The 12798-nt window shown below is 52.0% G+C and overlaps 1 protein-coding gene across 1 annotated transcript in view; it reads right to left on the bottom strand.

Annotated features, from left to right (window-relative positions):
• Positions 1 to 2193: 2193 nt before the first annotated feature.
• Positions 2194 to 12798, bottom strand: part of LOC130211849 (SH3 domain and tetratricopeptide repeat-containing protein 1) — a 28096-nt gene continuing 17491 nt past the window's right edge. The window contains 7 exon segments of the mRNA XM_056442872.1: positions 2194 to 3382; positions 4945 to 5141; positions 6468 to 6618; positions 6998 to 7120; positions 7221 to 7350; positions 7352 to 7369; positions 7436 to 7616. Of these exon segments, the coding sequence (XP_056298847.1) occupies positions 3128 to 3382; positions 4945 to 5141; positions 6468 to 6618; positions 6998 to 7120; positions 7221 to 7350; positions 7352 to 7369; positions 7436 to 7616 (1055 nt within the window). The 3' untranslated portion in view covers positions 2194 to 3127.

The following is a 12798-nucleotide window of genomic DNA, read 5'->3' as shown; positions in this document are numbered from 1 at the left end:
AGACATCCCTGCCCCAAAACCTCACATCGGACCAGGAACAACTCCCAAACAACCCTTCAGGGGGAAAACCAGTTCGCTCTGTTTCCATTTACTAGCCCACCTGATGGCACAATCCTGGCCGCACGGATGGAAAACTCGGTCTGCTGTTGCCAGGATCATAAATATGACTCCCTCTTATACTCATGACCATGATCACACACAGCGTCATAGTTTAATGCATAGAGCCGCTCACCAAGCGGCCATCTTTGGAAGTAGGAAGGTGCTGAGCTCTCATTAGCCTAGCTTAGCATAACGACTGAAGTCAGGGGTCAAAAGCTAGCCTAGCTTATCATCACTTATTAATATGTAAGTAAGCCAACCTGTGTTTTTGCCACCGCTAAGTGTATTTTGTTGGCGTTGCTATTTATTTGTCGATCTTCTCGTCGAACTCTCCACAGAAGAGATTGTTTCTCAACTTTTCAACCTCTGTCTTTCAAAGGAGAAAGAGTTCTCAGAGAGCGGATGACATGACTGTTGTACTGATGGAATGACGTGTTGTGGAAATGGACCGGGCAGAGAAGGGCTGTATCAAATTAGGCCAGGGATTGTTTTATTGCTAATATTTCTATTTTCCAAAGTTCCAAAGTCTCCCTTAAGATGGTTTGGATATGTTAAAACAATGTTGTTAGAAGTGCCAAGTGCACTCTGCCTCACAGTTATTGCCTAAATGAAGGTAAATGAAGCCGATGTTATCATAGCAGCCAAGAGCGACGGTCAAAACTACCAAAACAAGACTCAGGCTATAATAAAGAGACATCTCCCTTGGTCCAAAATGACCTCACCAAGCAAAAATGTCGTTTCTCTCTGTGACTTCAGGCTTCTCACACGGCCAGCGGGCGAGTGTCCGACCCCTCCCACCGACACGCTCTCTACAGATGTGAGGCTGTTTTTAATTCTGGCTTCCCTCTGACAGGCCGAGGGGTCCCAGGGTGGGAGGCTCGTATCTCCAGAAAGACGAGCGTCCGTGTTTGTTTGGCCAGACATGTGTTGCTCCCCCAGCCGTGGCCGTGTTTATTTGAAGCAGTCTGTCACCTGAGGGAACACAAGGCTCCTTGTTCAGCAGACACACTCAAGTGTATGGAGGTCATGGAGCACTTGGTCGTGTTCATCCCACTATTTGACACATTATGACTCATTAAGTAAGCGCTCCAGGCTTAAACCCAAACTTCTGCCGTCGTCATGTTTGATCCAGTGATCGTACCAGTTTTTTTTAAAGCCATCAGAACAATTTCAAAGGAAAACAAATTTCAAGGGCCAATCAAATACACTCAAGTCTCCTGGTAGCACTTCTACTCTTTCTGAAACAAAAGGAAAAAAGTGTGGTGACCGGATAACTTTCCTAAGTCTTAAAATCCAAATGCATACCCAATCGGGATTCAAAATCATTCATAATTACAGCTGCAATAACTTGGCTGGTTTTCCCTTCTGTAATTGAAAACCCATCTAGAGCAACATCCTTGGATTTGGATCAAGTGTATCTAGGATTTTGTTTTCTGTGTGAAAAGGTGCTCCTTCTACTTTTGTATGAATCTGGAGGAAGTCCAAACAATTGGTTGTGAGCAATCTCAAATCGTCCCATTGGGAAACATGTGTGCGTGTCGCCACCATTAAAAGGTCTGGCAGTGAGCTCTGGACAGCTCTGGCAGTGGCCTGTGTGCTGTGACTTATGGAAGGTGCTCTTGAGGCACGAACCTTTGGACGATCTTCGGTTGCTTGCTTCCTCCGGCGGTGGAAGACTTAGGGTGCAGACTGTGGTTTCCTTTGCTGTGATAGAACTTGTTAAATATTTAGAATCTTTGTGGTGAGAAGCGTACCATCTCCAGCAGCCCAACGCACGCCGGTCTACTTGGTACTTCATTGTGAGGCGTGACCCTCATCGCCTCGTGGCCATGAGCAAGACTCCTTGACCGGATCGTGGCCTTTGAGCAACATTCTTCCAGACTAATTGAGTGTAGATTGCAGTTATGGTCATTAAGTAACCGTCTGTCATTAGTCACATGAACCTATAAGGATATTTCCATCCTGCTTCCAGAGGGTAGAACCACATCTGCTCATGTGCTCCTTTTTAAAAACGTGTCTCCAACCTGGAGCAGACGTGTTTGTTCAGGTGGTTCACAGCAGATGCTGAGACAGAAACAAACTAACAGACACAGCAGGAGTCAAACCTTCTTGTTTTTTAAAGGCAGCAATGTAGAAAGACTTATAGACTTATTTTATCACTGCAGCTCGGAATAACCTTACAACGTGTGACGGCCCTTTGGAGAAAAACAGTGTTCATCAGCTCTTATACACTTTCTGACACATAGGCCATATCAATCAGTCACTCTTTTTCTTACATCATACCGATCATACATGATTTGTCCGTCTCATTTGCATTTTAAAACCCTGATGAATTAATCTGATTGTCACAGGTTGCATATTCAATGTTTTTACGGCTTCAAAAAACTGCCTGAAGACTTCTTTTGTACACTAGTCATTGAACTCAACACTACAAAAGGGACATTACCAGAAGTCATGAAGAGTTTGACTGTATGGTGTGGGAGGACTAACAACGCAAGAATTCCATTGATTTCTTATCCACATTTCTGTTGCCTAATGGTTGTCATATCGTGTTTCCAACAGAAGTACAGACCAGGGTTCCCTGTCTGTTACTTTGGTCATAGAGCCTCTAGGATTAGTAACCAAGTACCCCAACACATACAATTTCATTATATGCAGAGGATGTACTTGTGTTTATGAGCGACCATAATCAGCATGTCTTTTTTCTGGTTTAAAATAATTAAAAAAAATAAACTGAAAAACAAGAAATCATAAATGACACATCTATCAAACAATAACAATATTTGTGGAAGCTTTCACTGTTTTCTGGTTTCGTATATGTATCTTTTCCCTGTAAATTATCAGAGGCCTGAGTAAAGTACAAAGACAGTTTCCCATGATTATCTCTTCCAAATAAAGTCCTAAAAATGGGGTTTCTGGGAACAGTTGGATCTGTTCTGTAGTCGTCAGGCATAATAATTCTCATGAAACATGAACATCCATCCAGCCATCTGATCGATTCATTGTTTTCCTCGACTTCCCAAAGTGTCTATTGCCCGGTGGTCTTGTACTGCGGGGTGCTGCCGTACTGCGGATCCGGTGCCATATTTATCCTCCTCGCGTTCAGCTCTGCAGCTAAGGTCCGAGCCTTCTGGTAAAAGAAGAGCGAGAGCTCGCGGTCCACGAGGAAGTTGTGATAGATGGTGGCGAGGCGGGTGCACAGCTGCAGCTGGGACCTCTTGTTGCCCAGATCCATGGCAGCAGCCAGAGCCAGGTGGTAGTAGCCTGCAGCGTCGGATGGGTCCTGTCGAGAAAACAGCAACATGAACTTCACCGTCAAAATGTGTCATGCTGTCACATTATTGGTCATTGTAGTTTATAGAGAATACAGCTTGGTACGATATTACATGTGGTCTCTCTTGCTAATGACAACTGTAATCCAAAGAAGTCTGTGCTGTAGTTTTGGGGTGAGTGAAATGCTAGTATTATTTAAATGTATATGCAGGGCTCTCAAGTTTTGAAGACAGGCAAGCGTGAGATTTCCATCAGCACCCGATGCTCACCTATGCTGTGCACCCAATCGAGCCGAGAAGAGTTGTTGACGGGGTGCTAGTGACTATTTTTTTGCTCCGTCCCGATGCGCGCAGACTGGCGTCGGCGCTCTGCAGCATTCGCGATCGACCTGTCGATCGGCGTATTGAGCACCCCTGCATTCAAGCATTTAATAGCCGAGAGTTTTTTTCAGCGTGAGAAATACGATGTGTGGCGGGAGTGCGTGAGTTGAGACCGAAATGCGTGAGTCTCACGCTCAATGCGTGAGTCTCACGCTCAATGCGTGAGACTTGAGAGCCCTGTATATGTAATCACGACTTAGCAGGTAAGTGCCTGTGCTCCCCATACCTGGCTTATTAGCCTGGCTCATACTTTAAGACGTTGGCTGGTACGTTACAAACAGGCCTGTTGTTTGCTGGCCAAAAGACGAACATGCATTACGGATGTTCCTAGCTCACCAAGCAAGCTAGCTGGTAACTAAGTGTGTCTTATGCTAATAGTGCTGTAGTCATGGTAATATAGTGTTTCAAGTCCAAAGGCGATAATAGCCAACACATACAGTACTGGACATGAGCTTTCATTCAATTCAATTCAGTTTATTTGTGTAGCCCATTTTCGCAAATTACAAATTTGTCTCAGAGTGCTTTACAATCTTAGAGAGTTATGATGCAGCTGCTTTGTGCTGTACAAACAGAATGTGGTGGCACATTTGAGGGCATTTTGGTGGCTGTTGGCCATGCAGCACACAATCAGGAACTTTAATGTAAGATTCCAAATAAAGGAAATTCAGCAAAAACATACAACCACCTGTTTTCTGCAGTTATAACTGGACAACCCCAGGTGAGCAGAGGGTGTCTTGAAAACTAGCTTTTAAGCTAACATGACAATAGTCCCTGTTACTACAGAATTACAGCTGCTCATCTCAGGAACTACGGACTAGAAGTCCCCTGATGCATTCATTCTCACTGTGTGAAGGAAGCTGTGAGCTTGGAGTGCAGCACTGAACTCCACAACACGTACATTTTGGGGACCAGGAACCATGGCTGAGGAACTAGATAAAGACCATGGTTCCTCAGGTGGAAACAAACTACAACATTCAATAGAGCTCGGACTCAAGTAACAACAAGGACAGATGTCACAGATTTGCAAAGATTCAAAATAAAATGTTAAGAAGCTCAAGAGCAACTATTTTCAACTGATATTCTAAGATTATTTGTTCACACAACATTGAGGGCATGACCTTTGAACCTCAGAGTCTGTGTGTCCCATTTCTGAAGTTGTATGTATTGACATATTACTCATTTAATCGCTTACCTTCAGGTCATAGAACATGATGTCCCCCAGCGTCTGGTACACCCGGACATAGTACAGAGTTTCCTCATCAAACAGCAGAGGGCTTGGACAGAGGGCCAGGGTCTTCAGGTAATAGTGTTCAGCCAGTTCATACTGGTCCAGACAGTGGTACAGAGAGGCCAGACGATGGTAAGCCACTCGCTCATTCAGACACTCACCTGTGTTAACAACCACACACAAAGGTAGACACAGTCATGATATTAGAACACAGAACTTCAAACTCTTCAGTCATCAATTCGCATGTCTGCCGCTGGTTCAGAGCAACAACTACTGGCCGGATTACCATGGCATTTCATACTGATATTTATGGTTCACAGGCCCACTAATTGTTGAAATGGCCAAACAACGCACCAAAAGCAACATTTTTACTTCACAAGAAAAAAAGGCGGGGACAGAGTGCCTGCCCCAAGCGAAGGAGTTCAAGTATCTCGGGGTCTTGTTCCTGAGTGAGGGGAAGATGGAGGGAGATGGACAGGCAGATCGATGCGGCTGCAGCAGTGAGACCGTCTGGTGAAGAGGAGCTGAGCCGAAAGGCAAAGCTCTCAAGTTACTGGTCGGTCTACGTCCCTCACCGATGGTCACGAACTTTAGGTCGTGACCGAAAGAACGAGGTCGCGAATACAAGCGGCCAAAATGAGTTTCCTCCGTAGGGCTCAGCCTTAGAGATGGAGTTAGGAGCTCGGACATCAGGAGGGAGCTTGTAGCCGAGCTGCTACTCCTTCGGATTGAAAGGAGTCAGCTGAGGTGGTTCGGGCCTCTGATGGATTCCTCCTGGACGCCTCCCTTTAGAGGTTTTCCAGGCTCGTCCAATGGGAGGAGACCCCGGGAAGACCCAGGACACCTGGAGGGATTACATCTCCCGGCTGGCCTGGGAACGCCTCGGGATCCCCCACAATGAGCTGGAGAGTGTTGCGGGTGAGAGGAAGTCTGGGTCAGCCTGCTGGGTCAGCTGACCCCGGGACCCGACCCCGGAATAAGCGGATGAAAATGGATGGATGGATGGACAAGAAACTAAATGTTATCTGATGGGCATGAAATTAGCAAAGCATGGTCCCCAGAGGATGAATCAGCCAGGAACTTTCCTCTTGCACAAGAATGTATGGATTGCCAGTCAATCTGTTGAGTTAGGCTCCAAAAGGACGTAACCCTTTAGATTTTCTTTTTGTCCCCCCATCAGGATAAACTTGACATTACATTGTTGGAAATTAGCTAAATCATCAGTATGTTGTTTATATCTGAAAACCTTACAATTGTGTATATTTTGTGGACTTTATTTAGCATGAACTATACTCCATATCCATTAAAATCTACTAAATGATGGCTTGTGAAGCACACAAAATAGGACTTTCTACATATAAGCAATGTAGTACTGATGGAAAACAGTAATTGGACCATGTCTCGTGTTAAATTAAGAGTAAATACAACCATAAATCTTCTGAACGAACAGAGAACATTCTAAACTGTGTGTTGAAGGTGTCCCGTACCCAGTGTGATACTGATGTCCAGTGCAGTCTGAGCAAACTCCACAGCTTCCTCATACAGCTTCAGATTGAGCATCAGTTGAGTCAACTTGTTGCACAACCTCAGCCTGGAACGCACGCTGCTGCTCTTCACTGCGATGGGCAGAGCACGGTCCTGCACAGAGATACACACTATTAGGCTTCTTATTTTCAAACCTAAGATTAATAGTAATACTGTTATAGCACACAAAGGCCATAGACTGGAGAGAAGAAGTGGTCGTAGTCTCGAGTTATCCGTGGCCAACTTGGGTTTCGGCCTTCGCTATCTGGATATTTGGCAACCAGAAGTGACATGAAAGCAGAATGTTGTCTTTTTTGCAACCGGATGAGTCCCTCCCGACTGTAACGTATGGATAAATAGTGTAAAGCTACATCAGAACTCACTGGGATTCATATAAAAGATGCCCTATTGATGATGACGGCAGTAGAAGTGATGCTTAGTGGTGAGGTAGCGGTAGAGTAACATGTTTAAATAGGATCTATCCAGTCGATACCCTGTAGAAGGTGATGGCCTTCTCCCGCTCCTGGCTGCTGTTGAAGAAAATGTCCCCTGCAGCTTCCAGAAGCTTCAGGAGGAACCCGGTGTCTCCGGTACTCAGAGCGACGTCCTGAGCGACCTGACAAGGACATAAACACAGCTTGACTTTTCTGAGCTCCGACATGAAACTGCTTGGTCAGTCGAGTGTGGACACGATGTCCACAGAGCTGCTCTCAGACCTGAACGTAAAGGTCCACGAGTTCAATCTGGTCCACGAGCTGGTAGATCTTTCCCGCTTGCAGCCAGCCGTATGCCTCCTTCTCCCTGCAGCCCAGGTCGATGAAAATGCCCAGACTGGTCTTGGTGTAGCAGAGCCGCCCTGTACGCCCTGTAGACAGTCAGAGACTTGGCTTAGTCCTGTAGGAGCCGCAGCACTTCTTTCTCTTTGTGTCACCTTTCTGTGCCCAGAGAGAGGTAGAGCTGGCTGATGGCTTCCAGCGCCGCTCCCTCCCGGCCTCTGTCTCCGGCGTGTGTCAGCAGCTGCACCCGGTGCTGGCTGTAGATGATACACTGGGCCTGGTCTGGACTCTCACACCCATACAGCTGGCACAGGTGTCTGGTTGCAGTGAGCTGGCCTGGCAATAAAGTGAAGTCCAGTTCATTGATGGGAGCTCAAGTAATAACAAAGACCCCCAGTGTAACAGTTTAGCTCCACGCCTTCCTTTTTGTCATAGTTGTTTTCATCCTGTCACACCATCTCGTCAGTCCAACTCCCCTCACCTGCCTCTGATCACCTCGTTAGTCCCTCGTTCCCTTCACCTGGTCCTCACGCCCTTCTCACCTGCAGCCCCTCCCCTCGTTAGTCCCTCATTCCCTTCACCTGGTCCTCACGCCCTTCTCACCTGCAGCCCCTCCCCTCGTTAGTCCCTCATTCCCTTCACCTGGTCCTCACGCCCTTCTCGCCTGCAGCCCCTCCCCTCGTTAGTCCCTCATTCCCTTCACCTGGTCCTCACGCCCTTCTCGCCTGCAGCCCCTCCCCTTGTTAGTCCCTCATTCCCTTCACCTGGTCCTCACGCCCTTCTCACCTGCAGCCCCTCCCCTCATTAGTCCCTCGTTCCCTTCACCTGGTCCTCACGCCCTTCTCACCTGCAGCCCTCCCTCATTAGTCCCTCATTCCCTTCACCTGGTCCTCACGCCCTTCTCACCTGCAGCCCCTCCCCTCATTAGTCCCTCGTTCCCTTCACCTGGTCCTCACGCCCTTCTCACCTGCAGCCCCTCCCCTCGTTAGTCCCTCGTTCCCTTCACCTGGTCCTCACGCCCTTCTCACCTGCAGCCCCTCCCCTCGTTAGTCCCTCGTTCCCTTCACCTGGTCCTCACGCCCTTCTCACCTGCAGCCCCTCCCCTTGTTAGTCCCTCATTCCCTTCACCTGGTCCTCACGCCATTCTCACCTGCAGCCCCTCCCCTCATTAGTCCCTTGTTCCCTTCACCTGGTCCTCACGCCCTTCTCACCTGCAGCCCCTCCCCTCATTAGTCCCTCATTCCCTTCACCTGGTCCTCACGCCCTTCTCACCTGCAGCCCCTCCCCTCGTTAGTCCCTCGTTCCCTTCACCTGGTCCTCACGCCCTTCTCACCTGCAGCCCCTCCCCTCGTTAGTCCCTCATTCCCTTCACCCGGTCCTCACGCCCTTCTCACCTGCAGCCCCTCCCTCATTAGTCCCTCATTCCCTTCACCTGGTCCTCACGCCCTTCTCACCTGCAGCCCCTCCACTCATTAGTCCCTCATTCCCTTCACCTGGTCCTCACGCCCTTCTCACCTGCAGCCCCTCCCCTCGTTAGTCCCTCATTCCCTTCACCTGGTCCTCACGCCCTTCTCACCTGCAGCCCCTCCCCTCATTAGTCCCTCATTCCCTTCACCTGGTCCTCACGCCCTTCTCACCTGCAGCCCCTCCCCTCGTTAGTCCCTCATTCCCTTCACCTGGTCCTCACGCCCTTCTGACCTGCAGCCCCTCCCCTCATTAGTCCCTCATTCCCTTCACCTGGTCCTCACGCCCTTCTCACCTGCAGCCCCTCCCCTCGTTAGTCCCTCATTCCCTTCACCTGGTCCTCACGCCCTTCTCACCTGCAGCCCCTCCCTCATTAGTCCCTCATTCCCTTCACCTGGTCCTCACGCCCTTCTCACCTGCAGCCCCTCCCTCGTTAGTCCCTCATTCCCTTCACCTGGTCCTCACGCCCTTCTCACCTGCAGCCCTCCCTCATTAGTCCCTCATTCCTTCACCTGGTCCTCACGCCCTTCTCACCTGCAGCCCTCCCTCGTTAGTCCCTCATTCCTTCACCTGGTCCTCACGCCCTTCTCACCTGCAGCCCCTCCCTCGTTAGTCCCTCATTCCCTTCACCTGGTCCTCACGCCCTTCTCACCTGGAGCCCCTCCCTCATTAGTCCCTCATTCCCTTCACCTGGTCCTCACGCCCTTCTCACCTGCAGCCCCTCCCTCGTTAGTCCCTCATTCCCTTCACCTGGTCCTCACGCCCTTCTCACCTGCAGCCCCTCCCTCGTTAGTCCCTCATTCCCTTCACCTGGTCCTCACGCCCTTCTCACCTGCAGCCCTCCCTCGTTAGTCCCTCATTCCCTTCACCTGGTCCTCACGCCCTTCTCACCTGCAGCCCCTCCCTCGTTAGTCCCTCATTCCCTTCACCTGGTCCTCACGCCCTTCTCACCTGCAGCCCTCCCTCATTAGTCCCTCATTCCCTTCACCTGGTCCTCACGCCCTTCTCACCTGCAGCCCTCCCTCGTTAGTCCCTCATTCCTTCACCTGGTCCTCACGCCTTCTCACCTGCAGCCCCTCCCTCATTAGTCCCTCATTCCCTTCACCTGGTCCTCACGCCCTTCTCACCTGCAGCCCTCCCTCGTTAGTCCCTCATTCCTTCACCTGGTCCTCACGCCCTTCTCACCTGCAGCCCCTCCCTCATTAGTCCCTCATTCCCTTCACCTGGTCCTCACGCCCTTCTCACCTGCAGCCCCTCCCTCGTTAGTCCCTCATTCCCTTCACCTGGTCCTCACGCCCTTCTCACCTGCAGCCCCTCCCTCGTTAGTCCATCATTCCCTTCACCTGGTCCTCACGCCCTTCTCACCTGCAGCCCCTCCCGTTAGTCCCTCATTCCCTTCACCTGGTCCTCACGCCCTTCTCACCTGCAGCCCCTCCCGTTAGTCCCTCATTCCCTTCACCTGGTCCTCACGCCCTTCTCACCTGCAGCCCCTCCCGTTAGTCCCTCATTCCCTTCACCTGGTCCTCACGCCCTTCTCACCTGCAGCCCCTCCCGTTAGTCCCTCATTCCCTTCACCTGGTCCTCACGCCCTTCTCACCTGCAGCCCCTCCCGTTAGTCCCTCATTCCCTTCACCTGGTCCTCACGCCCTTCTCACCTGCAGCCCCTCCCGTTAGTCCCTCATTCCCTTCACCTGGTCCTCACGCCCTTCTCACCTGCAGCCCCTCCCCTCCCTCGTTAGTCCCTCATTCCCTTCACCTGGTCCTCACGCCCTTCTCACCTGCAGCCCCTCCCTCGTTAGTCCCTCATTCCTTCACCTGGTCCTCACGCCCTTCTCACCTGCAGCCCCTCCCTCGTTAGTCCCTCATTCCTTCACCTGGTCCTCACGCCCTTCTCACCTGCAGCCCCTCCCTCGTTAGTCCCTCATTCCCTTCACCTGGTCCTCACGCCCTTCTCACCTGCAGCCCTCCCTCGTTAGTCCCTCATTCCTTCACCTGGTCCTCACGCCCTTCTCACCTGCAGCCTCCCTCATTAGTCCCTCATTCCCTTCACCTGGTCCTCACGCCCTTCTCACCTGCAGCCCCTCCTCTCATTAGTCCCTCATTCCCTTCACCTGGTCCTCACGCCCTTCTCACCTGCAGCCCCTCCCGTTAGTCCCTCATTCCCTTCACCTGGTCCTCACGCCCTTCTCACCTGCAGCCCCTCCCCTCGTTAGTCCATCATTCCCTTCACCTGGTCCTCACGCCCTTCTCACCTGCAGCCCCTCCCGTTAGTCCCTCATTCCCTTCACCTGGTCCTCACGCCCTTCTCACCTGCAGCCCCTCCCTCGTTAGTCCCTCATTCCCTTCACCTGGTCCTCACCCTTCTCACCTGCAGCCCCTCCCTCATTAGTCCCTCATTCCCTTCACCTGGTCCTCACGCCCTTCTCACCTGCAGCCCCTCCCTCGTTAGTCCCTCATTCCCTTCACCTGGTCCTCACGCCCTTCTCACCTGCAGCCCTCCCTCGTTAGTCCCTCATTCCCTTCACCTGGTCCTCACGCCCTTCTCACCTGCAGCCCCTCCCGTTAGTCCCTCATTCCCTTCACCTGGTCCTCACGCCCTTCTCACCTGCAGCCCCTCCCTCATTAGTCCCTCATTCCCTTCACTTGGTCCTCACGCCCTTCTCACCTGCAGCCCCTCCCTCGTTAGTCCCTCATTCCCTTCACCTGGTCCTCACGCCCTTCTCACCTGCAGCCCCTCCCTCATTAGTCCCACATTCGCTTCACCTGGTCCTCACGCCCTTCTCACCTGCAGCCCCTCCCTCATTAGTCCCTCATTCCCTTCACCTGGTCCTCACGCCCTTCTCACCTGCAGCCCTCCCTCGTTAGTCCCTCATTCCCTTCACCTGGTCCTCACGCCCTTCTCACCTGCAGCCCCTCCCTCGTTAGTCCCTCATTCCCTTCACCTGGTCCTCACGCCCTTCTCACCTGCAGCCCCTCCCTCATTAGTCCCTCATTCCCTTCACCTGGTCCTCACGCCCTTCTCACCTGCCGCCCCTCCCTCATTAGTCCCTCATTCCCTTCACCTGGTCCTCACGCCCTTCTCACCTGCAGCCCCTCCCTCGTTAGTCCCTCATTCCCTTCACCTGGTCCTCACGCCCTTCTCACCTGCAGCCCCTCCCTCATTAGTCCCTCATTCCCTTCACCTGGTCCTCACGCCCTTCTCACCTGCAGCCCCTCCCTCGTTAGTCCCTCATTCCCTTCACCTGGTCCTCACGCCCTTCTCACCTGCAGCCCCTCCCTCGTTAGTCCCTCATTCCTTCACCTGGTCCTCACGCCCTTCTCACCTGCAGCCCCTCCCTCGTTAGTCCCTCATTCCCTTCACCTGGTCCTCACGCCCTTCTCACCTGCAGCCCCTCCCTCATTAGTCCCTCATTCCCTTCACCTGGTCCTCACGCCCTTCTCACCTGCAGCCCCTCCCGTTAGTCCCTCATTCCCTTCACCTGGTCCTCACGCCCTTCTCACCTGCAGCCCCTCCCTCGTTAGTCCCTCATTCCCTTCACCTGGTCCTCACGCCCTTCTCACCTGCAGCCCCTCCCTCATTAGTCCCTTCCCTTCACCTGGTCCTCACGCCCTTCTCACCTGCAGCCCCTCCCTCGTTAGTCCCTCATTCCCTTCACCTGGTCCTCACCCTTCTCACCTGCAGCCCCTCCCTCGTTAGTCCCTCATTCCCTTCACCTGGTCCTCACGCCCTTCTCACCTGCAGCCCCTCCTCGTTAGTCCCTCATTCCCTTCACCTGGTCCTCACGCCTTCTCACCTGCAGCCCCTCCCTCATTAGTCCCTCATTCCCTTCACCTGGTCCTCACGCCCTTCTCACCTGCAGCCCCTCCCTCATTAGTCCCTCATTCCCTTCACCTGGTCCTCACGCCCTTCTCACCTGCAGCCCCTCCCTCATTAGTCCCTCATTCCCTTCACCTGGTCCACACGCCCTTCTCACCTGCAGCCCCTCCCTCGTTAGTCCCTCATTCCCTTCACCTGGTCCTCACGCCCTTCTCACCTGCAGCCCCTCCCTCGTTA

The sequence above is a fragment of the Pseudoliparis swirei genome, chromosome 21 (assembly GCF_029220125.1).
Source record: "Pseudoliparis swirei isolate HS2019 ecotype Mariana Trench chromosome 21, NWPU_hadal_v1, whole genome shotgun sequence".
In the NCBI taxonomy this organism is placed as follows: Eukaryota; Metazoa; Chordata; class Actinopteri; order Perciformes; family Liparidae; genus Pseudoliparis; species Pseudoliparis swirei.
This window is presented reverse-complemented; position numbering and strand designations above follow the sequence as displayed.